Below are 24,638 nucleotides of genomic sequence, written 5' to 3' on the forward strand. Positions count from 1 at the left end.
ATTCACCATTCTAGATGCTCTTAAGAGCATTTGGGGTTCATGGGAGGAGGTCAAGATAGCAATGTTAACAGGAGTTTGCAAGAAGTTGACCCCAACCCTCACAGATAATTTTGAGAGCTTAAAGGCTTCCGTGGAGGAAGGAACTGCAGATGTGGTGGAAAAAGCAAGAGAACTAGAATGAGAAGTAGAGGCTGAAGATGGGGCTGAATGGTGCAACCTCATGATAGTATTTAACAGTTGAATAGTTACTTCTTATGGATGAGAAAGAAAGTTTTTCTTGAGATGAAGTCTACTAGTGGTGAAGATTCTGTGAATGTGAATGTTGTTGAAATGACAACAAAGGATTTAGAATATTCCATAAACTTAGCTGATAAAGCAGCGGCAGGGTTTGAGAGGATTGACTCCAATTTTGAAAGAAGTTCTACTGTGGGTAAAATGTCATCAAACAGCATCTCATGCTATAGATGAAACTTTTGTGAAAGGAAGTCAATGGATGTGGCAAACTTCATTGTTGTCTTATTTTAAGAAATTGCCACAGCCCACCTCAACTTTCAGCAACAACAACCCTGATCAGTCAGCAGCCATCAACTTCGAGGCAAGACCCTCCACCAACAGAAAGATTACAACTCACTGAAGACTCAGATAATTGTCAATAATTTTTAGTACTAAAGTATTTTTAAATTAAAGTGTATATATATATATATATTTAAAACGTAATGCCATTGCACACTTAGACTACAGTAAAGTTATGTACATCCCTACTTCATCTCACACCACACCTCAGATATTACATGTTACATGAAGTACACTGTAACACATAATATGTAGTCTAACATGTAAACTGTAGTCTAAACATAACTTTAAATGAACTGGGAAATCAAAAAGTTCATGTGACTTTTACTGTGATACTTGCTTTACTGCAGTGGTCTGGAACCGAACCCATGTCTCTGAGGTATGCCTGTAATTACGGACGAGCAGGTGACAAGGTAAATGCCTTGCTCAATAAAAGGATTTTAACAACCACGTCCCAGATCCCACAAACCAAGAAAGGGCCACAGGTCCCAGACACCAGCCTGTGCTCCCCTGGCCTCTTACCGTCCCGAAACGGTTGTGTCTGCATCTGCAACCGGATCTTGATGAGGTCCACGGGCCCTCCCAGCCCGACAGAGACCACACCAGCCACGATGCTGGCCAGGAGCAGGTCCGAGAGCGTGCGTGGAGGACTGGCCTCGGGATCCCCGCAGCGGTGCTGGCTGAGGAACCGCTGCGTGTTACTGAAGACCCCAAACACCATGGAGTTGTAGACGGCAATGCTGGCAAGAGGGAAGGACATGCCCTTGAAGAAGCCAAACACCTGCAGTGAAACCCAGAAGGAAGAGGCGTGAGGACCGGGGGCTGCCGTCGCAGGGCCTGCAGGATGGCAGGGAACACCACCGGACACCTCTGCCCAAGTGTCAGTGAAAAGAGGGGAAGAGGGTGTTGATGCGACAGGAGGCAGAGGGTCAGGGGCCGCTCAGGGGCCGGCATCCTTGCTCTGAGGACAGTCCGGCTTCTGCAAGCCGCTTTGTTTCCTATGGGTGGTGTCCTGGCCTGGAACCCACATGTGCCGGGAGGGGCAGTGATCTTGGGCTGGAAAAAAGTCAGGCTGTGGCCACAGGGGAACCTGAGGAGACCTTAGGAGCAGTGGGCTGGCCAAGCATCACTCGCCCCCACCTCATACACCACAACAAAAACATTATCCAGGCACTGGCCAGGGGCCAGGCCCTGGGGAGCAACCATAACAAAGAAACGGCCTCTGCCCTCACTGAGCTCATAGTCTGGGGAAAGTGAGGTGCGGAACAAATTGACAGGCAGTTACAACATAGGCAGCCTGCTAAGCCTGTGATGTAAGACAGGGGTTCCCCAGATCCCCGAGGGGTGCCTGGGCCAGCCTGTAGATGAGTGCCCACGAGCATGGGTGTCTCCTGACAGAAGTGGCTGAAGGGGTTACACAAGGATGCAGGATGCGCACACACGGGCTGCAGGAGGCTGAGGAGGGGGTGCTGCAGGCTGGGGTTCGGTCCCTTCCACACGGCATTCTTGATGAATACCACACATGTGCTGAGGAAAACCGGAAAATTCCACAGGCCCTTGGAGGAGTCAGGGCAGCACATGCATGCCAAATCAAATGTGAGAAAGTACTGGGAAGCTATTGTGCAGACTCCAGGCTGTGCACAAACCCACTAGTCCTTGCTGCACACACTGTACCCTGGCTGCCAGAGGCAGGGTGCCTCACACACACCAGCACATGCACACACATGTGCATATATACACACATGTATGCACACACACACGTGAACACACCCTGCTTCATACTGTTCTTCTATCACAAGACCATTCACATAACTTGGATGTGGCTTAGCCATGAGCTGCTATGCCTCAGAGAAACCACCCGCAGTCCCCACCAAAACCCCGGAGCTGGTTCGCAGGCTGGCAGACAGTCAGGAATGTGTGCCAAAAGGAGAATCAACAGCCACTTTCAGGGGACTGTGGACTCCCACCACATCACCCAGGAACACCAAGTGCTAGGCTTGCAGTGCTCGCCCCAATTGTAAAGCAGCCGATCAAGGGAGTTACAACAACACCCTGATGCAAGACACACTTCATCTGTGGGAAAACTCTAGGTGTTTGCAGGAGGCTTCCGAGCCCCAGGGCACTTGTTAGGATGGAGTCCGGTGGAGACAGTGGCTACAATGGGGCCACATTTCCAGTGACTCAGAGAAAAGTCAGAGGGCTGCGACAGGGTTCCACCTGATGGTTTCTTTAAATCAGGTCATTTCATTAAAAATTTTAAAGTTGATTCTAAATTCCAGAAAGAGGGGCCTCAGAAAGTCTTTCTGGAGCACATGCCAATTCTCAAGAAGGGAGTCTGATGCATCTTCTACAAAGTATCGTTCAGTTTTCCCTCTGGAAAAGGAACACCTCAGGTCACACGGTCTCAAGCAACCTGGGCACAGGTAAACTCTGGTGTCTAGGCTCAGACGTGCCTGACTGCTGCCAGGCCAGAGAAAGGGAGGTCTATCAGCACACGGTTTGCCAGTCACTCATTCCTTTGTGAAAAACTGAGTGATCGCCTTGTTTTTGCAGGAATTTTCCACACTGCGGCTCCAGATTCTTCAGGATTTCTCCATAGTGATTACACAAAACTGGAGTTTTTCTTCAGTTATGCTGTGGTAGGTGGCAGGGGTGAGTTTAGGTAACACGTAATATTTGAGGTATGGTGTGAGATGAAGCAGGGAAAATCGAGCTGAGTGTGAAGAGCAGAATGAGAGGTCCCCACCTGTAAGCCGGTGTGGGGCTGTGGCCCTGGTTCCTAGCCCGTGGGGTCCCAGGCAGGCATCACTCCACCCGTCCAAGGGGAACTTACGCTCTCCCTCCTGTACACCATGCGAATGCAGCTGAGGGTGTTTCCGTAGCCGACGCCGGCCTGCAGGCGAGTCTGCGGAGAGAGGCAAGGGCATGGATCGGCTCAGAGATCACTCATAGCCCAGTACTCCAAAGATGCCCGGAGGGAAAGGCCCTGCTCATAGTGACCCCCGCCAGCAAAGGATCTGGGTTGCAGTCCAGGCCAGGCTGGTGCTCTGTTTCTGGCTTGCACTGCCTCCCTCCAATGCCCCATTCAGACTCACTCATTGCAAAGAAGCCTGCTTTGCTGAAAGAAAGGCAAAGGCCAGCTAGTTGTGCTGAATGATTGTATGATCCCCGCCTCTTGAGTATAAAAACTAAACTGGGACTCTGCCCTATCTGCTGTCTGTCGCTGCCCCCTCCAAAATATCCCTGAGGGAGACCTGCTCTTCTTATCCCTAGAACCACCACCCTAGGCCTCACCCCTCATCCTCACCAGAAACATGGCCTGAAGCCCTCCCTGGTCTCCTGCTTCTCCCTCACTTCCTCCATTTCTCTTTATACAACAGGCAGACTGATCATTTTCAAAGGTCAATGAAGCCTCCAGTGGCCTCCCATCAAATGTAGGATAAATTCCGCACTCTCCCTGAGACTGGGAGGCACCTGTCTCTCACCCCATGTGCCATCTCCTCTCCCCGGGCCCTGCATGAGCTGCATGTTCCCAGACCCTGCAGCAGCAATTCTTTCCTGTCTCCATCCAGCTGCCCCTACTGTTCCCCACTTCTGGAAGGCTCTTCCTCCAGCTCCTCCTCATCTTTTAGGTCTGAGTCGAAATGTCAAGTGGCCCTATGTGTTTGATTACATAGGGTTTATGTTGGGTCGCCCAACTAGGGTAGGACCACCTGTGTTACTTTCCTTTCATCTCCAGAGCTGGACATAGCCCTGGCACAGCAGTCCTTTTGCACTGACTGAACAAGGACTATATGGCTAAGGTGTGGTGGCCTCTAATGGAGGCTGGCTTTGGTGACCAGGGGCAGCAGCTGACAGGCCCAGAGGGTCTGAGTAAGTCCACTCAAGAGTACCCCTGCCCTATCCTTAGAGGGCTCCACTTATTTTAAGATGTGCAGCCTATAATTCTCCATCAAAACACTTTGTCAGCATGCACAGCATGTCATGCCTGTGCATGAAGGTGCCATGAGACCACCAAAGAGAAGATTCTATGCGGCCCAGTTTGCAGTGAGAGGCTGAGACTCAGAAAAGCAGGCTAGCTTTTCACACAAACCACCTGAGCTCAGCTCTGTAGACAAGTGGAGGAGGCCCTGGAAGGGTACATGTAGTTAAAACGGTGATCTCAGAGTTGAAGATCACAGGCGATGTTTTCCTGCATGGGCCTTTTCTGCATTTTCCAACTTTCCTACAATCAGCAGATGTTACTTTCATTATTTTTAGTTTATGTAGTTTAAAACTAATGTAAAGTATACAACTGACATGGAAATAAATTTTCTCAAAAACAACAACAACAACAAATTAATGTCACATGTAAGGCTAAAGCTTCACTGGACCCACCTTTGCTCTCACCCTGCTCCTCCCCTGAGTTTATGACCATGGCTAATAACATGGCCAAGAGTTTGAGAAGCACCCCTTTAAATAGTTTTACAAACATATGTAGCCATAGGAAAATATAGGAAATAGTACACACCCTGTTCATAAGTGTTACTTTCATAATCAGAAAAGTGTGTTTACTGACTCACTCAACCAATATTTGTTCGGGGCCTATTCTATTGGAGGCACTATTCCAATCTCAGGGAATTCAGCAGTAAAGAAACCAGAGTCTGCCCTCATGGAACTTACAATCTGGTGGAGTCAGAAAAGATGGTCAATAAAAAGTAATTCCCAAGTAAATATATATTTTAGATGAAGACAAGTACTATAGAGGAAAATAAACCAAGGATAAGAAGAGCTGGGTGATAAGAAGGAAAAGGTAACTTTAAATTGGGTGGGGGAGACTCCCTGGAAGATGCAGCAAGATGAGAACTGGGCCTTCAAGGTCTTCTTGTTGAGCAGAACCACAGAGGCCTATCTCGGAGTGGGATGTCCACAACCAGGACAATGACTTGGGCCAGGTGGTAACTTAGGAGGTGTTGGAGGGGTGCAGGTCTCTCTCTGTGTCCCACCTAAGGCTGTCATGAGGTCCAACACTCTCCCAGGGCTGTCCCTGGAAAGTGAATCCACAGAATGTTTGACTACCACCCACCCGCTGCAACAAGTAATCAAGTTCCTGCTAAGAAAATTGAGAGGTTGAGTCACTCAAGCCAATAATACATGAAGGAACTCAACCTGAGAGCCAAACCTAGATCATGGAATAATTTCAAAGCCATGGAACAAAGGTCTGTCAGGCATGCTGAGCACTCGGGTAGGCTGGCACTGAGGCCAGCAGCAAAGCCCAAGTCTCTAGGGCCCCCAGTGATAGCAGGAGAAGGCATTTAATTGTACCAACTGCATACTGACAATCATATGAAACTGACCTCATTAAATCCCACAGATGCTCTAAGGCATGGATACTGGTCCCATCTTACAGATGAACACAACTGAATATAAAACTGACCTCATTAAATCCCACAGATGCTCTAAGGCACTGATACTGGCCCCATCTTACAGATGAACACAATTGACTCCTTACATTAGTTTCCTGTTGCTGCTGTAACAAATTACCCCAAACTTCACGGCTTAAAACAGCATGAATGCATTCTATTACAGTTCTAAGACCAGAAATCTGAAATGGGTCTCAGTGGGCTAAGATCAGGGTGCTGGCAGGGCAGCACTCCCTCGAGAGGCTCTTGAGGAGAATCTGTTTTCTTGTCTCCCCCAGCTTTTGGGGTTCACCCCCTTTCCCAGAGCCCCAGCATCATGGCTCCTCTTCTCACCCTGCTTCTGTTATCACATTGTTTTCTTCCTCTTCTGTAGGAAGAAATCTAAATCTCCCTCCACCTCCCTCTTATAAGGACACTTGTAATTACATTTAAGAACCTCCCCGATAATCCAGGATCATCCTCCCATCTCAAGATCCTTAACATAATCATACCTGCAAAGTTTTCTTTTGCCATGTAAGATGACATTCCCAGGTTCCACGGATGAGGACACAGGCATGTCTGGGGACCATCATTAAGTCAATCACGCTGACTCACATGGTTTCCCCAGGAACCTGGCCCCCTCGTTTGGTTCATCCCCAAGGCCTTTCACTCCACAGGACCCCAGAGGCTGCTATTTCCACCAACCTGTAGCCTACTGAGGCCAAAACAAGTCCAGTCCAAGCTCTTAACCAGGTGTGACTGCCCTGAGGGTTGGGTTCTCTGACCTATACATAGTGTTAGGTATATAATACGTACTCAATGAACACCTATGAAAGACAAGAGAGAAGAGAGTTTGGTTCCCTAGCCCAGCTTCAGTGCTTTTAGTTATTAGGGAAAATATCTCCAAATCTGAGGTGTCCAGAGCCCTCATTTTGGGCCTACAGAATGGATGGTCTTGCCATTATCTTTCTCATCTCTCCTGGTTATGCAGAATCAATTTTAAGACTTGCTTAGATGTGGACTCTTTCACTTTGGCAAACCTGCTCCTATTGTATCAAAAGATAAAATTAAGTATAATTGTATATATTTAATGTACATCCCATATTAATATCATCCACATAGACCTCCAAGAAAGCTGAGTTGCATTTGACTATTTAACATGAGGTTATATTTTGTAAATATTTAGTGCAGCATTAATTTTTATTGTGTACTTTTCTTCTTATATACTGTTTTCTCAGGTCTCTGACGCTTTCTTTGGTCCTTATAGAGAATGGGGGCCCTGGATTCTGTGAATGCAGTGGATACATCTTGAAGATCATGGCCCTTCATGCAATATTTAGCTGAAAACTATGAGCTTCATGTTAGGGGTGCCATGAATCTCATGCTACTCCAGTTCATGGTGTCCCTCCCATTGGAAGCTCTCAACACCCCACAGCTGAAAACCCAAGGAGAAGAGGATGAGTCCTCAGTGTCAGGAGGTGAGGTGGCTGCAGCCTCAGTGCTTAGAGTTGAGTCACTGCCTGGCCTGCCCCTGATATGGCAGAACAGGCCATGCCCTGACTGTCCTGGGCCAACATGCATGCCCCAGACTGGACTGGGTAGTGAGGGGGCAGCCTGGAATGGTGCAGAGCATGCTGAAGCAAAACAAGAACCCCAGTGGGATGTTCATGAGAAGGAGGCAGACACCCCCCACCCCAAAGCCTGTCCATTGCAGTCCAGTCCCACCGGAGTGGTCCCAAACCTTTTTGGCACCAGGGACCAGTTTTGTGGAAGACAATTTTTCCACAGACCAGGGTGGGGTGATGGTTTCGAGGTGAAATCATCAGATCATCAGGCACTAGATTCTCATAAAGAGCAGGCAACCTAGATCCCTCACATGCGCAGTTCATAACAGGGTTTGTGCTCCTCTGAGAATCTAACGCTGCCACTGATCTGACAGGAGGCAGAGCTCAGGCAGTAATGCTCCCTTGCCTACTGCTCACCTCCTGCTGTGCGGCCCAGTTCCTAACAGGCCACAGACTGGTACTGGTACGGCATGGGAGTTGGGGACTCCTGGTCTAGAGGCAGCCAAGCCCTGACTAGAAAACCTAGCTCTGGGATCCAGGGCCTGGGTGTGCAGGGCTGGCAGGAGGCAGGCAGCAAGGCCCCTAGCACACTCTGCTGGGCCTCCCCCAGCACCTGCACCACACCACTTGCTCAGCTCACTATGTGCACCATACACACATTGGCCTTCTTTATTTTCCTGGAGAATGTACATCGCAGCCTGTTCCCACCCTTGGGCCTTTGCACTAGCTTGTCCCTCTGTGAATAGCACTCTGACCCCAGTTCTGCATGTCTGGCTCTTTGTAACATTTGAGTCTCATCTTAGCTGCCTCCCTGGCAGAGAGGCCATCCCTGACTCTTCAAAATAGAGAAGGCTCTTGTCACTGTCTTTGCCATCACCTTGTGTGTCCCCCAGCACCTACCACTGTCCATAAATGCTTTGTGTATCTGTTGTGTTCCCTAATTATTATCCATCAGTGTCCTAAAAATATCTGTCTCCTTACCTGCCTCCCTCACTCCTAAGTCCTCAAAGCCTAGGTCAGCCTGGAAGTAAAGTTTACTTTGGAGCTTTGAATCCAGCACTACAATGCCCTGCTCTGAGATCTGGGGCAGGATCCTGAACTCTGCACTTTACTCTCCTCCTGTATAAAATGGGAAGATTATACTATTCCAGGAGTGTTGACTAAGCCTTCTTCACTCACCACTTTGTGTGCCCATCTCCCAGCACTGGGTCCTGCCTGCCATCCCCCTGCATTGGGACATCCCCTGGGGAGCCTAAACGCCCCCCTTTTACTACTTACTTAAAGTGTTTCTTCAAATATTTAAAACAGGTAGACTGATCTTCCCATCAAGAAGAGGGTGAACATGGACCCTGACCTAGGAGAGGGTCCATTTTCATACAGGGAGCAAGATGGGAAGAAAGGACATTGCAGCAGCCATTTGAAAAGGGCCTGTGAGGCTCCTCTCTGTGCACAATCCAGGCAGAGCTTTAGAAACGGATCTGGAAGCCAGTCAGCAGTGAGGAGGCACAATTACGGCTCCATTCCCAGAGCATAGGTCTAAGTTCTGCTTACCACTGGGGACTGGTGCAGGGGTGGGGATGGGGTGAAAGATTGCTCCTTTGCAGCATCTCACACCTCAGTTTTTAACTTGTTGTATGATCTGAGATGAGCCCCTTCCCCTTTCTAGGGAACATCCCAGAACAAGGGGCTTGGATAATCCCAATGCTAGGAAGGCCCCACCAGCTCCAGAATCCTCACACCTATGTGCTTCATCAGGTAATGATGGGTTCCCATCTCCAATCTAGTTCTCAAGTTCTACCTGGACCTCTGAGTGTTTCAAGTCTAAACCAGATCTCCTGGCACCCCACTCCCCCTGGGCTGGCAACAGAGTGTCTGCCCTGGGCAGAAGATTCTCTGGGAGATCAGAAACAGCAGGCATAGTCCCATAGGCAGGTCAGCTCCATGCCTCTTTTTAAGAGGTAATGGGAAACATGGCTACTGTACCTTGACCGTGTCCAGAGGGTGGCCGACGATGACACTGGCTGCACCTGTGGATCAAAAAAGAATGCCTGGTAACTCAGCCCTTGGACTCCTGGCTTGCACCAGTCAGCTCTTGGGACAAAACAGGCACTCAGTTAGTCAATGGTCAGTTGCTGGGGTAGGGGGAGTGGGTGGGTTCCAATGTTTTAGGCACTGGCCCATGCACCAAAGAAGGCAGAGAAAATAGAGTACAACAAGTAATCACTCCATAAAAGGGAGGCAAAGGGACTGGAGCAAGTGGATATTCACAGGCAAAAGAGTGAAAGAGTGGAGATAGACACCCTGCCTCATACCACACACAAAATTAACTCAAAATAGATCAAAGATCTAAATGGGAGAGCAAAGCTATAAGATTCTTAAACTAAAACACAGAAAAAAATCTTGACCTGTGATTTGCAATGGACTCTTAGATATGATAGCAAGTGTACGACCAACCAAAGGAGTGAAGGACATGCCACACCACAATATAGCAGATGGGTACATTGATTATTTCAAGTTGAAAACATTGAGAAGTCATAATTTCTGAAAGAGTGAACTGACCTGCCTCTTCCTGCATGCAGCAAGCAATAGATTCCTCTGGGAGGGGTACCCTCCCCATACCAGGGTAAGAAAATAGCTCTTATTAGCCGGGATTTGGAATTGAAGGCTGCAGTGGCCCTGAATTCATACTTAATGAAGCAATCCTTATATTCCACCTGTTTTGTAGCCCCCCACCCATACTTCTAGTGACTCCTCTAGCAAAATTCCACCACCCTAGCCAGATTTTCTTTGTCCTGTCATTTCTTCTCACATTGATCATTCTTTGTTTAAAAAGTATGAAAAGATCTTGTGTTGGCCACTTCTCCCGACTTCACTCTCTTGGGAAGATCCCTATGTCGTGAAAAACTAATAAAATCTGTATTATTTTTCTCTTGTTAACCAGCCTGGTGTCAATTTTGTTTTTATATTCAGGTGAAGAGACCAGTAGGAGCTAAACAGGGGGTCAGAGGTTATCTCTAACTCCCCTACACAACACAAGAAATAATAACATTCATAAAAATTGAAAACTTGGCCAGGCACGGTGGCTCAAGCCTGTAATCCCAGCACTTTGGGAGGTCGAGACGGGCGGATCACGAGGTCAGGAGATCGGGACCATCCTGGCTAACACGGTGAAACCCCGTCTCTACTAAAAAATACAAAAAACTAGCCGGGTGAGGTGGCGGGCGCCTGTAGTCCCAGCTACTCGGGAGGCTGAGGCAGGAGAATGGCGTAAAACCCTGGAGGCAGACCTTGCAGTGAGCCGAGATCCGGCCACTGCACTCCAGCCTGGGCGATAGAGCGAGACTCCACCTTAAAAAAAAAAAAAAAAATTGAAAACTTTTGCACACAAAAGTGAAGACATCCTACAGAATGGGAGAAAATGTGTGGAAATAACATATTTGATAAGAATTTAGTGTCCATATATAGAAATAACTCTTACAACTGAATAATTTTAATGGGCAAAAGACTTGCACACACATTTCTCCAAAGATGATACACAGATGACCAACAGACACATGAACAGAGGCTCAACATCTGTAGTCATTTGGAAATGCAAATGAAAACCAAAATGAGAGTCCTCTTCACACACACTAGGATAGCTATAATTGAAAAAAAGTGGAAAAGAACTGTTGGCAAAGATGTAGAGAAACAGGAACTCTTGTACATCGCTTGTAGAGATGCAAAATGGTGCAGCCATGGTGGAAACAGTTTGGTAATTCCTCAAAAAAGCTAAACATAGAGCTACAACCTAACCCAACAATTCAATTCCTACATATACACCCAATAACAGAAAACAGATATTCAGACAAGTACAAGTACACACACATCATGGCAACATTGTTCACAATAGCCAAAAGGTGGAAATAATCCAATTGCCCATCAACTGGTGTATGAATAAAGAAAATGTGGGATATTTATACAGAGGAATACTGTTTGGCAATAAAAAGAAACAAACTACTGATGCATGTTATGGCATAGATGCACCTCCAAAACATTATGCTAAATGTTAAAGGCCAGACATAAAAGGCAAGGTATTGTATGACTCTACCTATATGAATTATCCAGAATAGGTAAATCCATAAAGACAGAAAGTAAATTAGTGGTTGCCAGGACTGGGAAGAGGTGGAAATGGGAGTGATTCTTGAAGGGTACAGCATCTTCTTTGGTCAAGAGAAAAATGTTTTGGAACTAGATAGACGTGATGGCTGCACAGTGTTGTGAATGTAATAAATGCCACTGAATTATACACTTTCAAATGGTTAATTTTCTGTTATATGAATTTCAGCTCAAAAAGTGGGGCAGGATATGTGTAAAGAAAAGACCTGAAAACTTTCAGTTACCTGCAGGTTACTTAATTTCTCTATGTCTCACTTTTAGCATGCATAGAGTGAGAATAATAACAGCACCTATCTCCTGCTCCCATGGTAAGAATGAAATTCAGTAATGCATATAAAATACCTAGCAGAGAGCCTGACACCTACAGGATGCTCAAATGTGAGTAATGTCACCATAGAATTTTTTAAAAAGAAGACCCATTTAGAAAAGTGATGATACACTGTATCTTTTCACAGAAAAAATACCTACACACACACACACTCACAAGACTTGTACAATTTGAAGAGAACCAAGGCTGCCCCAAGGCCACTTAGATTAAGAAGCCCTTTGTATTAGTTTGTTCTCATGCTGCTATCAAAGACATACACAAGCCTGGGTAATTTATAAAGGAAAGAGGTTTAATCAACTTACAGCTCTACATGGCTGGGGAGGCCACACAATCATGGTGGAAGGTGAAGGAGGAGCAGGTCATGTCTTACATGGCAGCAGGCAAAAAGAGAGCTTGGGGAACACCCCTTTATAAAGCCATCAGCTCTCATGAGACTCATTCACTACCCTAAGAACAGCAAAGGAAAACTCGTCCCCATGATTCAATTACCTCCCACTGGGTCTTTCCCATGACACATGGGTCTCTTCCATGACACATTATGGGAGCTACAATTCAAGATGAGATTTGGGTGAGGACACAGCCAAACTACATTATTCCACTCCTGGCCCCTCCCAAATCTCATGTCCTCACATTTCAAAACCAATCATGCTTTCTCAATGGCCCCCCAAAGTCTTAACTCATTTCAGCATTAACTCAAAAGTCTACAGTCCAAAGCCTGTAAAATCAAAAGCAAGTTAGTTACTTCCTAGAAACAATGGGAGTACAGGCATTGGGTAAATACACCTATTCCAAATGGGAAAAATTGGCCAAAACAAAGGGGCTACAGGCTCCATGCAAGTCCAGAATCCAGTGGGGCACCGAAATCTTAAAGCTCTGAAATGATCTTCTTTGTCTCCATGTTTCATATCCAGGTCATGCTAATGCAAGAGGTGAGTTCCCATGGTCTTGGGCAGCTCCATCCTGTGGTTTTGCAGGGTACAGCCTTCCTCCTAGCTGCTGGCATGAGTGTCACCCATGAGTTAGCAAATGCTATCAACATAGCTGATCTGCACGCCCTGCTGCAGAAGAAAGTGCCCCAAGAGGTACCACCGGGGAAGGAACTGAGGGAGAAAGGAAATGGGGTTTCTTTTTTAAAAAATAATTTTATAAAAATTATAATGCCCATGAGGCTGGCAATGAGTGTCTGCGGCTTTTCCAGGTGCATGGTGCAAGCTGTCAGTGGATCTACCATTCTGGGGTCTGGAGGATTGTGGCTGTCTTCTCACAGCTCTACTAGGCATTGCCCCAGTGGGGACTCTGTGTGGGGCTCCCACCCCACATTTCCCATACACACTGCTCTAGCAGAGGTTCTCCGTAAGGGCCCCACCCCTGCAGCAAACTGCAGCAAACTTCTGCCTAGACATCAAGGCATTTTCACACATCCTCTGAAATCTAGATGAAGGTTCCAAAAGCTCAATTCTTGACTTCTATCCACATGCAGGTTCAACACCATGTGTAAGCTGCCAAGGCTTGGGGCTTGCATCCTCTAAAGCCACAGCCCAAGCTGTACCTTGGCTCCTTTTAGCCATGGCTGGAGTGGCTGGGACACAGAGCACCAAGTCCCTAGGTTGCACAGAGCAGGGGGGCCCTGGGCCCAGCCCAGGAAACAATTTTTTCCTCCTAGGCCTCTGGGTCTGTGATGGGAGGGCCTGTCGCCAAGGTCTCTGACATGCCCTGGAGATATTCACCCCACTGTCTTGGTGATTAACATTTATTTCCTTGTTATTTACGCAAATTTCTGCAGCAGGCTTGAATTTCTCCCCAGAAAATGGGTTCTTATTTTCTATTGCATAATTAGGCTACAAATTTTCCAAGCTTTTATGATCTGCTTCCCTTTTAAACATAAGTTCCAATTCCAAACCATATCTTTGTGAATACATAAAACTGAATGCTTTTAGAAATCACCTCTTGAATGCTTTGCTGCTTAGTAATTTCTTCCACCAGATACCCTAAATCATCTCTCTCAAGTTCAAAGTTCCACAGATCTCTAAGGCAGGGGCAAAATGCCACCAGTCTCTTTGCAAAAACATAGCAAGAGTCACCTTTATTCTAGTTCCCAACAAGTTCCTCATCTCCATCTGAGACCATCTCAACTAGGACTTCATTGTCCATGTCACTATCAGCATTTTGGTCAAAACCATTCAACAAGTCTCTAGGAAGTTCCAAACTTTTCCACATTTTTCTGTCTTCTTCTGAGCCCTTCAAACTGTTCCAACATCTGCCTGTTACCCAGTTCCAAAGTTGCATGAGACTTGTCCACTACCATGAGAACAGCATGGGAAAGCCTGTACCAATGATTCAATTACCTCCCACAGGGGTCCGTCCCGTGACAGATGGAATTATGGGAGCTACAATTCAAGATGAGATTTGGGTGGGGAAACAGCCAAACCATATCAGCCTTGTTGTAGCAGTTGGTGACTGAAATTGAAAGGGAAACTGTTCTTCAAAGACAAATTCCCAAGCACACTGATGAAGAAGGAAATATCTGCATTAGTAGAGGTGATTTAACCAGGTAAGGTAGCTAAGGGCTCCTGGACTATTAGATATTTTTAGGGACAAAGAAACCAGCTAATCCCAGAACAACGAATCCCTGGATCCAAAACCACCTGTCCCCTCTCATGCCCTCCTACCTACTAAACTGGGCAGAGGCAGAGAGGTGACAGCAGTAATTGACCCTTCCCAGTAGTGGGGGGAGGAGCGCTGGTCCTCAGGCTCCATGGCTTCCTCCACGATGAGTGCACACATCCTTCAGCTCAGAGCAGGCTTAGATCCAGCCTGGAGTCAACATCTCCCTGCCACCCATTTGAAAGCAGGGGATTTGAGATTTAAAATTGGGATTATGAGGTCAGTGGTTTCCAGACCTTGGCACTTCACAAACCAGTAAAATCTCAAACAAAATGTGTATGTGGGGGGGGGTAATATCAAAAAAAGGGCAACATTTTGTTATGTAAGTTTGTTGGGAAAGAGTTAAGATGAAATTAAGATGGCAGATTCTGGTGCCAGGCAGCCTGGGTTGGAATCTTAGTGCCAATGCTAGATGCATGGTCTTAGGTAAGTCAACGAATTTCTCTGTATCTCAATTTCCTCATCTGTAAAATAAGGATGCAACGGTACCTGCCTCTTTGAGGTTGTTATAATAATTAAAGAATTATACATAAACTGACACAAGAGATCACATATTGCAAGATTCAATTGACATAACATATCCAGGAAAGGCAAATTTACAGCAAGGAGATTAAGGAGAAGGAACAGCATTCAATTTCAAATGAGGGATCTTACTGGGGGATGAAAATGTTCTAAAACAAATTTATGGTGATGGTTGCACCACTGTAAAATTACTAAAAGGCATTGAATTGTATATTTGAAATGGGTGAATTTTATAATATGTACAATAAACCTTGATAAAATTGTTTTAAAAGAAAACACATAGCACTTAAACAATACCTGGCACCTAGCTAGTAAGTATTCAAGTATAGCAAACACTTATTATCATTTTATGGAAGCCTTAAAAAAGGCATGTTATTAGTTTGGTGCAAAAGGAATTGCGATTTTTGCCATTACTTTCAATAACATCACCAAAGTAAGGACAATACCAGAATAAAGCACAAAAATCCCCTACTTGCTGTGAGTTGAGGAGGGTTTGCGTGTTATCACGTTTGGGGGTGGGAAGGGGTATCAGAGTCTTGGAACTACTCTGACTCAGCCCTACCTTCCAGGACATTTCTCAAACCAAGCCATTTGCATCCCTACTGAAGGTGGTCTGCTTATTTAAGGGGCAGCCCACAGAAGTGTCTCCTTTCTCTGCCTGCCCCGCTGAATGGTGGAATAATGTCCAGTCAAAAAGGGCCTGGATATGCCCAGGGGACCACAGCCCTCTGGCTGGGACAGTTAGGAGAGGCGGGTCTCAGCCCCACCCAAGGACATCTGTGCCAATAGACTTACTCAATGTGAAAGGAGCCACCTCTGCTCCGGAAGGTGTGAAGCAGGGCCCTGCAGCCGCCGGTGGGAGTAGGGAGGTGTGGTCTCCTGCTAGGTGGGAGGGGAGGAGTTAGGATCCAATCTGGTTTGTTTTTCTTTTCATCTTATTATCTTTTTTCCCCCTTTGGTGAGGGGCTACATTTGCCAACATCCCTTTTAGAATAACCCTTTTAGATGGGTCAAAAGAAAGACTTTTTATTTTATTTTACTTTATTTTTTTACAATTAGCAAAGTCCCTCAAACTTCCCCCTTTCCTAATAGCTGAGAAAAGAGGGATAGACCTATTGGAAAGAAAAATGGAGAAGCAAGGAAATGAATGCAACTCTCGCCCAGGCAACCTATCCCAGGCCCAGTAAAAAAGTGGCTCCGGGAGCTGTGGTGAAGGGACCAGCAGACCTAAGAGTGCCCGGAGAAGGTGCCCTGGAGGTAGGCTATGGCTGACGGCTGGCGGCGGCTGAAGGCAGTTAAGTGCTCCTTGCAGCCTGACAAGGAGCACCTGCAGCCGGCGCTCCGCTCCCTGCTGTGAGAGCTCTGCTCCTTCCAGTCGGGACGTCCTCTAGGGCCCGCCTGATCTCGCAGCCTGGCTCCCCACGACCCTGCGCCCCGCGGTCAGCAGCCAAGCGCCACGCTCATACATAAGTTCCCGCGAGTCACGTCCGGAATTCAGGTGTGCACCAGGTCACTGAAGGGTGTGTGCGCCGCTAGGAACCTCCATTGGCTGTGGGCTTTGACCAGCTGTTTAATCATTACTGCATCAAGTCCCACGGTTCCTAACTTAATGAGCAAAGCAGAAGCTCAGCCCAAATCGCTGTGAAGCTCTCAGAATTTAGCCCTGGCAACTGAAAGACCACCAGGGGGATCTCAGGGCCGGGCACTCCCCAAAGCAGGCTGCGCGCGCAACGGGGAGCCGGATGGGAGCGCACCGAGTCGCAAAGTTTCCTCAGAGTACTGCGGCAAATTCCACCAGGCTCGCTCTCTCTGACTGGGGGTCGCGGGTAAGCACACTCACCTCCGATCCAGCCCGCCGCAAAGTCTTCCAGCTGGAGGCTTCCCATGGCCAGTGCTCCGGTCTCGCCCTCCTGGAGCCGGGGCAGTGCTCACTTAGGGTCAGTGGGGCATGGCCCGTGGGCGCTAGCGCGCCGCAAGACAAGAGTCGGAGTCTCCAGCACGCCGCAGGTCCTTCTCCAAACCCAGCCCCCGAGTCACCCGCTGCGCGGGCTGCCTCGCTCACCTCACCAAGTGCCGGAGGGCGGCTGACATCACGCCCCCTGTGGACCTTAAAGGTACAGCACTCTGGGTGGTTAAGGGTGCGCTCCGCGCGGCTCATCCCAGACCCAAAAAGGCCAGGATCATCAAGTGAAATTCTTAGTTCTCCCTTCTCTGGGTCCCTTCCTTGCCAACTTAAGAGCCTCGGCGCCTTTGAAGTAAAAGTGCCAGCCGCCCATCCAGAGATGGCATTTGGTGGCGTTGCTCCTAGCTCCCTGTGCTGTGCTGACAATGCTGATTCCAATCAGCGGTGGACTCTCTCCCATCCCAGCTCTGGGCAGTGATGCCTTTTTGTTCCCCAGACATGTCCCACTCAGTGCCCCGTACCTAGAGCAAGCACCTGGTGGTTCAGGGTCATGTCTAACTTTCAGCTACAGCTCTCTAGGGGCCCAGCTCCCTGCCTGGCCCTGGCTCAGCCTACACTGTCCGCCCTGGGCCAACAGAAGGCAGAGAGGTGGTGCTCTCTACCTCAAACTCCCTCTCTGTAGTCAGACCCTACATTCAGCCAGGCCCCAGGCCAGAGGCCCATGCTCACTGGAGAAGTGGCCTGCTGTGTGGAGAGGCTTTTGTTTCAACGAGAGTTTCTTTCCTCCCCTCCTAAGAAGACGCAAAGCCACCCAGCATTCCGCTAGTTTCCAGCAGGGACTCAGCTGTGGGTCTCAGCCAAGACACCCCAGCGTTGACAAGAATGGTGGAGGGCATGGTCAGGAGGAAGGGGCCTCTGCTGGGCCTGCTGTTGTCCCCCTGGACATATCCATGTCACGTCATCCAGGTTAATATGCAGTGACAGTCAGCCAGATCTCCTTCTTCCAAAGCAAGACAGCCTGACCACCGAAGCTTGATCCTACAAAGGCCTGTCCGCTGAGAAGTGGGGACTTGGAGGTGAAGGGAGCTTCCTGCAGCATTGCTCCCTCCCCTGCCCCGGCACACAGAGAGTGGACCTGTGTCTGGAGAGGACAGCCCGGGATGGAGTTGCCGGCCTGGCTGGGGAAGTTTTGCAAAGTTCCAGGGAGGAGTGGAACCATCATACCCCATCCCCGCACCTCAGCTTCCTGCTGCACATGGTGACCCAGTCAGTCTTGAGGCTTCAGGGTTACCATCAGCATCAACCCCAAGCTGTGCCCTGCCTTGCCCGGGATATATGCTTAGGGCCACTATGAGAAATGTAGGTCTCTGAAGAGTGGCCGTTTAGTGAGTTCACCGTTGGAATGCATCCGCAAGTGGAAAGCCTGCCAATTCTCAAAACCTACTCCTTTGGAAGACCACCTAAGGGGTGCCAGGCAGATTGTCATCCCCTCAGTCCTGTGTCAGCACCAATTGAGGAGGTCTTAAGTTGGCAGGCAGTGTCCCTGGCAGCCCCAGGATGGCCTCCCAGGCCCAGAAAGCTGCTGCTTGAACTGCTAATGAGTTGGAGCAGAGCAGAAGGAGTGGGTCACTTTCCAAAATGAATTACTGCACTCCCTTCCCAAATACGTGCCACAAACCTGCCCATGGGGCGCATCACCCAGGAAGTGCAGGAAGGACCCTGGCCTGGAGAATCCCAGACTGCAGGGCTATGAGCCCAGGCCGAATGCTGGCTCTGTGGCCGGGATCCAGGCCTTCCCTTCTTCCTGGCCTTTGCACTTCAGAGCACTACTTGCAGTGTGCTGCCATTCACATTTGCATTCTACACTCGGGAGAGGGCAGGGCAGCTACTGGCCATGACACAGAGAAAGAAACTTCACAGAGAAAGCCACTCCCTGTGTGACTAGGGCCAGAAAGCAACCCCATTTCCTTTCTCCCTCAGTTCCTTCCCCGATGATGACCTCTCAGAGCACTTTCCTCTGTAGTGGGACATGCAAATGGGCTATGCTGATAGCATTTGTAAACTAGTGGCCCACTCCTCATTTCTTATTGACCCTTTCAGGCCACAGAAATTTCCTGAGCACCAGTCTGTGCTGGTGCCTTGCTTTTGGGAAAGTCTCTGTTTGAGAGGAGACAGTCCGTCTGAGATGCTACACAGAGGTGGCTGTAAGAGCACTGGAGAGAGAGTCCATTGTTCTCCAGGAAGCAATCAGGCAAGGCTCTCCAAACCTGGAGTCTCCTGGCTGCACCTTTGGTCTACACAGCTCCACAGCTCCCACCTCCCCAGCCACTCTCTCAGGCAAGCCAACAATCCCCTCCCCGTGTCCACCTGCCACACTTGGGCAGCAAAGGCCTGGGCCACTGTGCATGCCTGACCTGCTGCAGTGAAGGCCCTGCCCATGCCGCCTGCTCCCCTCTGCTTCCGGATTCCTGCCTCACCCAGCTTTCCTCCTGCTTCTCCAGCTGTTTTCATCTTCTTCCCTGCTGCCTTGGCCCCTTCTTATGCTCAGGTATGGATTCCTCAGGGCCCCATTTGGACCCTCACCTACCCGCACCTCCCATCTCTTAGCGTAGAACCCCCACACCTCGCCTCTGACTCCAGACATCCCTCCACTCAACACCCCCACCTGGGTGGCTCAGATCACCTTAGCACATCCCTCAGTGAACTCACTCTTCCTCCTCCAGTGCCTCTTCAACTTAGAGAAACACGCCTCCACCCAGTGGCCACCCAAAACAGAACCTTGGATGCCATCCTCCATTCCTCTCTCCCAAGGTCTTATCCCACCAGCCACAAAGTCCTGAGTGTCTATCCCCTCAATGACATCCAGACCTCATCGGTGTCTCTGAATGTGGCTCAGCCCAGGCCTGTGCCACTGCCCTGCCTGGATCACAGTGGACATGGGTTTCTGGGTTCCTCTGCCCCAGTCCTATATCCACCCTCCAGCTGCTGCCCCAGTGAGCTTCTGAAATCTTGAATCTGCTCAGTTTAGTGACCTTTGATGACTTTCTGTGATCTTGAGCATAAATTCCAGTTCCCCAGTGTGCTGTGTGTAGCTCTGTGGGACTGGGTCTGGCTACCTTTCCACTTCTCACCTCAATGTCCCACATTCTGTGCATGTGTGTGACTGTGCATGTGCTATTCCCTTGCGGGGAACACTTTCTCCCTCCTTCTCCCCTGGCTGACCCCTGCCCCCTTCTTAAGACTCAGCTCAGCTGTCGCCTTCTCCTGACAGGCCTTCCTTGAAGGCCTGCCTCATCACCCTATGCCACACGGGATCTGCTAGCTCTCATCTGTGTTTCTGAATATTCTGAGCATATCTGTACCACTGCTGTCAGACTCAACGGTTGATAATCTGTCTTCCCATCCAGACTGTGAGTCCACTGAGAATAGGGTACTGCCTCATTCTGCACTGGACTTGCAGAGCCTGGCACGGTCCTGGTGGGTAGTCACTGCTCAGTCAGCTGGGCCTTAAATGGGGAGATATGGGGAAAAGTCTGAAGGTCCTGCCGGTGGCTGGCAGACAAGAAGGGTGTCCGGGTACAAGACAGAGCTGAAGAGATGGCCACATCACTCCCGGGTATGAGGATTCCCCCGGCCTTTCCTGGAGCATCACAGAAGCCCGGCTTCTTTCAGGCCCTCAAAGGTACCAGCCACATTTCCCCACAGAGCTTTTGCACTGACCACTCCCTCTGCCTGCATCTCCCTCTCCCTGCCCTTCTCATAGCCAACTCCTACCTCCATCAGATCTATGCCGAAGCGTCTTCTGCATGAGGAGGCCTCCCCAGTCCCCTCACGGGAGGTCAAGACCTCGTTGCCCTCTCTCAAGGCACTTCTGCTTCTTTTTCCAACTCTCACCATGCCGCTCAGTCCTTGTGCAATGCTTGGTTGCTGCAGGAAGATAGATAAGACCTGTCTGACCTATCTGCCACCATGACATTCTCAGGCTCTGCCACAGAGCAGGCAGACAACAATTACTCAGGACTGAGTTCAAAGGATTAATGAAACGGGACTGCAGGCTTTGCTGTCTTTCTTCTTTGAGCGTTTGCCCCTGCTGCATCATTCCTGCACTGGCCTCAGACAACGGGAGCTCTGAGCCCCCTCCCTGACTCTGATGGGAAGGAAAAGGAGCACACGATTTTCGAGCTTCTCATTGGGAGCAGGATTTCTTCCTTTGTTGATGGCACTTTGAGAAGGTATGTGCAGAGCATGTGCAGACTCAATGTGGCCCATCACCTATTCAGCTTGAGGCTGGCAGTCAAGAAACATAGGCAGGTGACTGTGAAGTGAGGGGGTGAAGCAGCTGGCGGGAAGACTGGGCTGCCTGGGCTCTTGTCCCAGTGCAGCTGCTGCCTCTCTGGGCATCTTGGGAAAGTCCAAACCTTCATTCTTCCTCTATCTTTTGGAAGGTAAGGACGATCCCCTCCTAGGTGGTGTCCACAGAAGTCTGAGATTCTTGGCCACAGGGATATTAGCTGCGGAGGTCTCATCATGGTACGCCAGGAGAGGGCGCTGATGCACAGCACTTGAGGCTCTCTGGCGGAGAAGACAAGGGTGGCTGCTGGTTCTGGATAGCTTCCTGGCCCAGTTTCCCTGGCACTGGCTGGCAGAGAGCCACACTCAGTATTTATGTGGGCCGTGGAGGAGATGCTGGCCCAGGAGGCTCAGAGGGGAGTCTGAGGTGCCAGAGCAAACCTCTGAGAGGCTTGATGAGAACCCATCTGAGGTGTTTGGTGCTGTGTGCTTGGATGGGAGGCGACACCCCAGTCTCTCTACCTGTGTAGATCTATCGAAGCCTTGAATGTCCCAGGCTTTCTTCCACTTCAGGGCTCGGAGCTGACCCAGTGCTGCATGCTTTGTTTACACCATCTTATTAAATTCTCTGAGGCAAGTCCTCCTTGGGTAGGTGAGAAGAATGAGGCCCAGGGAGGTCAAGCAGTTTCTCTAAAGCCACACAGCAGTCAGTGGAGGACGATGAAGTCACACCTGCTGTTTGACTCCAGGGTCCATGCTATTAAAAAAAGGGCTGCCTCCTGGCCAAGACTCGGGAAGTAGAAGTGACTTTCCCAAATGACCCTTGCCCCCACCCCCACCCCTCTGCATAAATGCCCTAACTTCTCTGCCTCAGGTTCTCCACTATCAGTGTGATGGTACTAACACTGTCCAACTGTGTCATATTCACAGGACTCCTGCAACAGTTGAATCAGGGGGAAAACATCCCTTCCCCCAATACCATCCCAGTGCCCTGGGCTGCTCTCCACCCTTTCTTCCCTGACAGGGTCCTGTGGGTCCACAGAAGTCTGAAATTCTGGGCCATGGTGATATCTGATACCAGCTTGAAAATCATATGTGCTCCTTTCCATCAGTCAACCTGCGGGTTGACGCTGACTCTGTGGACGTCTGAGAATAGGAAATGCCGCTTGTCTGCCTGACTGAAGGCCAGGCAGGTCAGGGGACCAGATAGCCCAGGTTGGAGAGGTTTGGAATCAAGGGGTTTCTGTGGGAATGTAGGAGGAGCCACTGCTGCCTGCTGCTGTCAAGGTCCCATCTGAAAGCCTGGCTAAGCACCTGCTATATGCTAAACTTCCTGGAACTCGGAGGAGTTTGGCTGCTGACAGTGACAGAAGAGTCAGTGTTTGGGGACAGCCTACTCCATCTTCTGCCATGTGGTGGTCTCCTCTGTCGTACACTCATCAAACGTCAGCTGCTGGGCTGGGAGAGACCCATAAACCTCACATCAGGTCTGACCTCAAATACAGGCCAGGCAGGACCACAGGAAATGTGGAGGGCAGACCTAGAAGTCTTGGGAAGGAGCAGCATTTGAGCTGGAACTAAAAAGACAAGCTAAGTTGTGAGCAATGGAAAAGGGCGCAGAGGCAGAGGGAACTGCCTGAGCAGCGCTAGGTGGGAGAATGCAAGGGAAGTCAGGAAGAGTTTTGCTCACCCAAAGCCCCCATGGCTGTGGGAAGGGAAGTTGGAAGGCTTGGAGTCTGGCTCCTGAGGACCCTGAATGTCAAGGAAAGGGGCTGGGCCATGATTCTGTGGGCAGTGGCATCTACAGGCTAGAGGCAGTCCTTAGTCCTGCTGCTACTCTGCGAGTGGATGAAAGGCCCATGTCTGGGGACCAGCTGTATCTCACCTGGACAAACCTCCATAGCCTCTATGCCGAGGCTGGCTCAGGCTCCTTGCAACCAGCATTTTTCTCTGCAGGGACCTGATGGGCTTGCCCTTGGGAAGTCGAAGCCTGTGCCTGTCCAGCTCCTCAGAAGGGCTGTGATCCTGCTCAGCACCTGAGAGCAGGCAGTTCAGCCTCCCCCAGCAGGAGCTCACTGGGCCATTTAATCCACTGTGCCCAGACATCCTCCTCTATAAGATGGGAATGATAACTGTACCTCACTCAGGCTGCACTTAACTCACACTCAGTGAGTCAATGCATGTCAAGTGCTCAGCACCATGACTGGCACGCGGTGACACACTCAGCAAGTCAAACCTCACCATCGTTATGGCCTGTGTGTCCTAGGTGTTCACGTCTGTGTTAGCACATGGACAGCTCCAAGCCAAGGCCAGCAGGTGGGCCAGAAGCAAACTGCCCTTCCAGCTGAGCCAGCCCCTTATCTGGGATCTCTTTTGCACCAAATCTTTCCTGCAAACTACTCCCTTAAGAGAGCTCTGCAGCATGGAAAACCTCTGGAGGGTCTCTTAAGCCCGAAGTGCAGGGAAGGTACCTCCAGCTCGCCAAGGGGTTGCTGACAGGCTGTTGCAGGGCTGTCAGCCCTACTTGGGTCTGGATGGCACGCCACATGGGAGGAGAGGAGGGAACATGGCTCGGACCCCGCTTGGACTGCACAAGGAGAGAGTGGCCCCAGTTTATACCATACACATAGATACCTCCCAACCTGTCTATTCCTTTGGGGGCAGTGAGGGCCCACAGATGCCAGCTCCTCGATAAGGCCCTAAACTAAAAAGACAAGCTAAGTTGCGAGCAGTGGAGAAGGGCGCAGAGGCAGAGGGAACCTCCTGAGCAGCACCAGGTGGGAGAATGCAAGGGGAGTCGGGAAGTTTTCCAGCCCTTGGAAAATAAAGGGAACAGTCCAATTGCCTCACCCCAAGAACAAAGCCAACAAGTCTTCCTGGCAAGGGCAACTCTATTTCTTCATACTCCCATCATACTCCAAACCCCAAATCCCTAAACCCAACGGGAAGTCATAGGAGTGCCTTGGAAATTGTAAAAACAGATTTTCTAAAAAGAATTTCTTTGATGTAACTCCAGTGTGACCAATTGATTTCTCTCTCCTTCTCAAGGTCCTCATCCTCAGGAAGCACGGTGAGCAGCTGAGGGCATTCCAGACAAGCAGCCATTGGATGGAGGAGCGGGGATCCAGTGGTCAGAGGTGTGTAAGTGTCAAAGCAAACAAAGAACCCACACCCAGGGAGGAGACGCAAAACCAGCACCACGGGACAGAGAGGCTGTGAACATGGGACACACCAGTGTGGCTGGTGCTAAAGGAGTT

The 24,638-nt window shown here is 49.5% G+C and overlaps 1 protein-coding gene across 2 annotated transcripts in view; it reads right to left on the bottom strand.

Moving 5' to 3' along the window:
* SLC25A48 (solute carrier family 25 member 48) overlaps nucleotides 1-17,405 on the bottom strand; it is a 53,559-nt gene extending 36,154 nt beyond the window's left edge. For both annotated transcript variants that reach the window (XM_033181154.1, XM_033181153.1), the window contains exons 1-4: nucleotides 17,029-17,405; nucleotides 9,503-9,546; nucleotides 3,407-3,478; nucleotides 1,096-1,354 (exon numbers count right to left, since the gene is read on the bottom strand). In XM_033181154.1, the coding sequence (XP_033037045.1) occupies nucleotides 1,096-1,354; nucleotides 3,407-3,478; nucleotides 9,503-9,546; nucleotides 17,029-17,074 (421 nt within the window). In that variant the 5' untranslated portion in view covers nucleotides 17,075-17,405. The remainder of the gene's footprint in view (nucleotides 1-1,095; nucleotides 1,355-3,406; nucleotides 3,479-9,502; nucleotides 9,547-17,028) is intronic.
* Nucleotides 17,406-24,638: the final 7,233 nt, after the last annotated feature.

The sequence above is a fragment of the Trachypithecus francoisi genome, unplaced genomic scaffold, assembly GCF_009764315.1.
Source record: "Trachypithecus francoisi isolate TF-2019V2 unplaced genomic scaffold, Tfra_2.0 Lachesis_group2, whole genome shotgun sequence".
NCBI lineage: Eukaryota > Metazoa > Chordata > Mammalia > Primates > Cercopithecidae > Trachypithecus > Trachypithecus francoisi.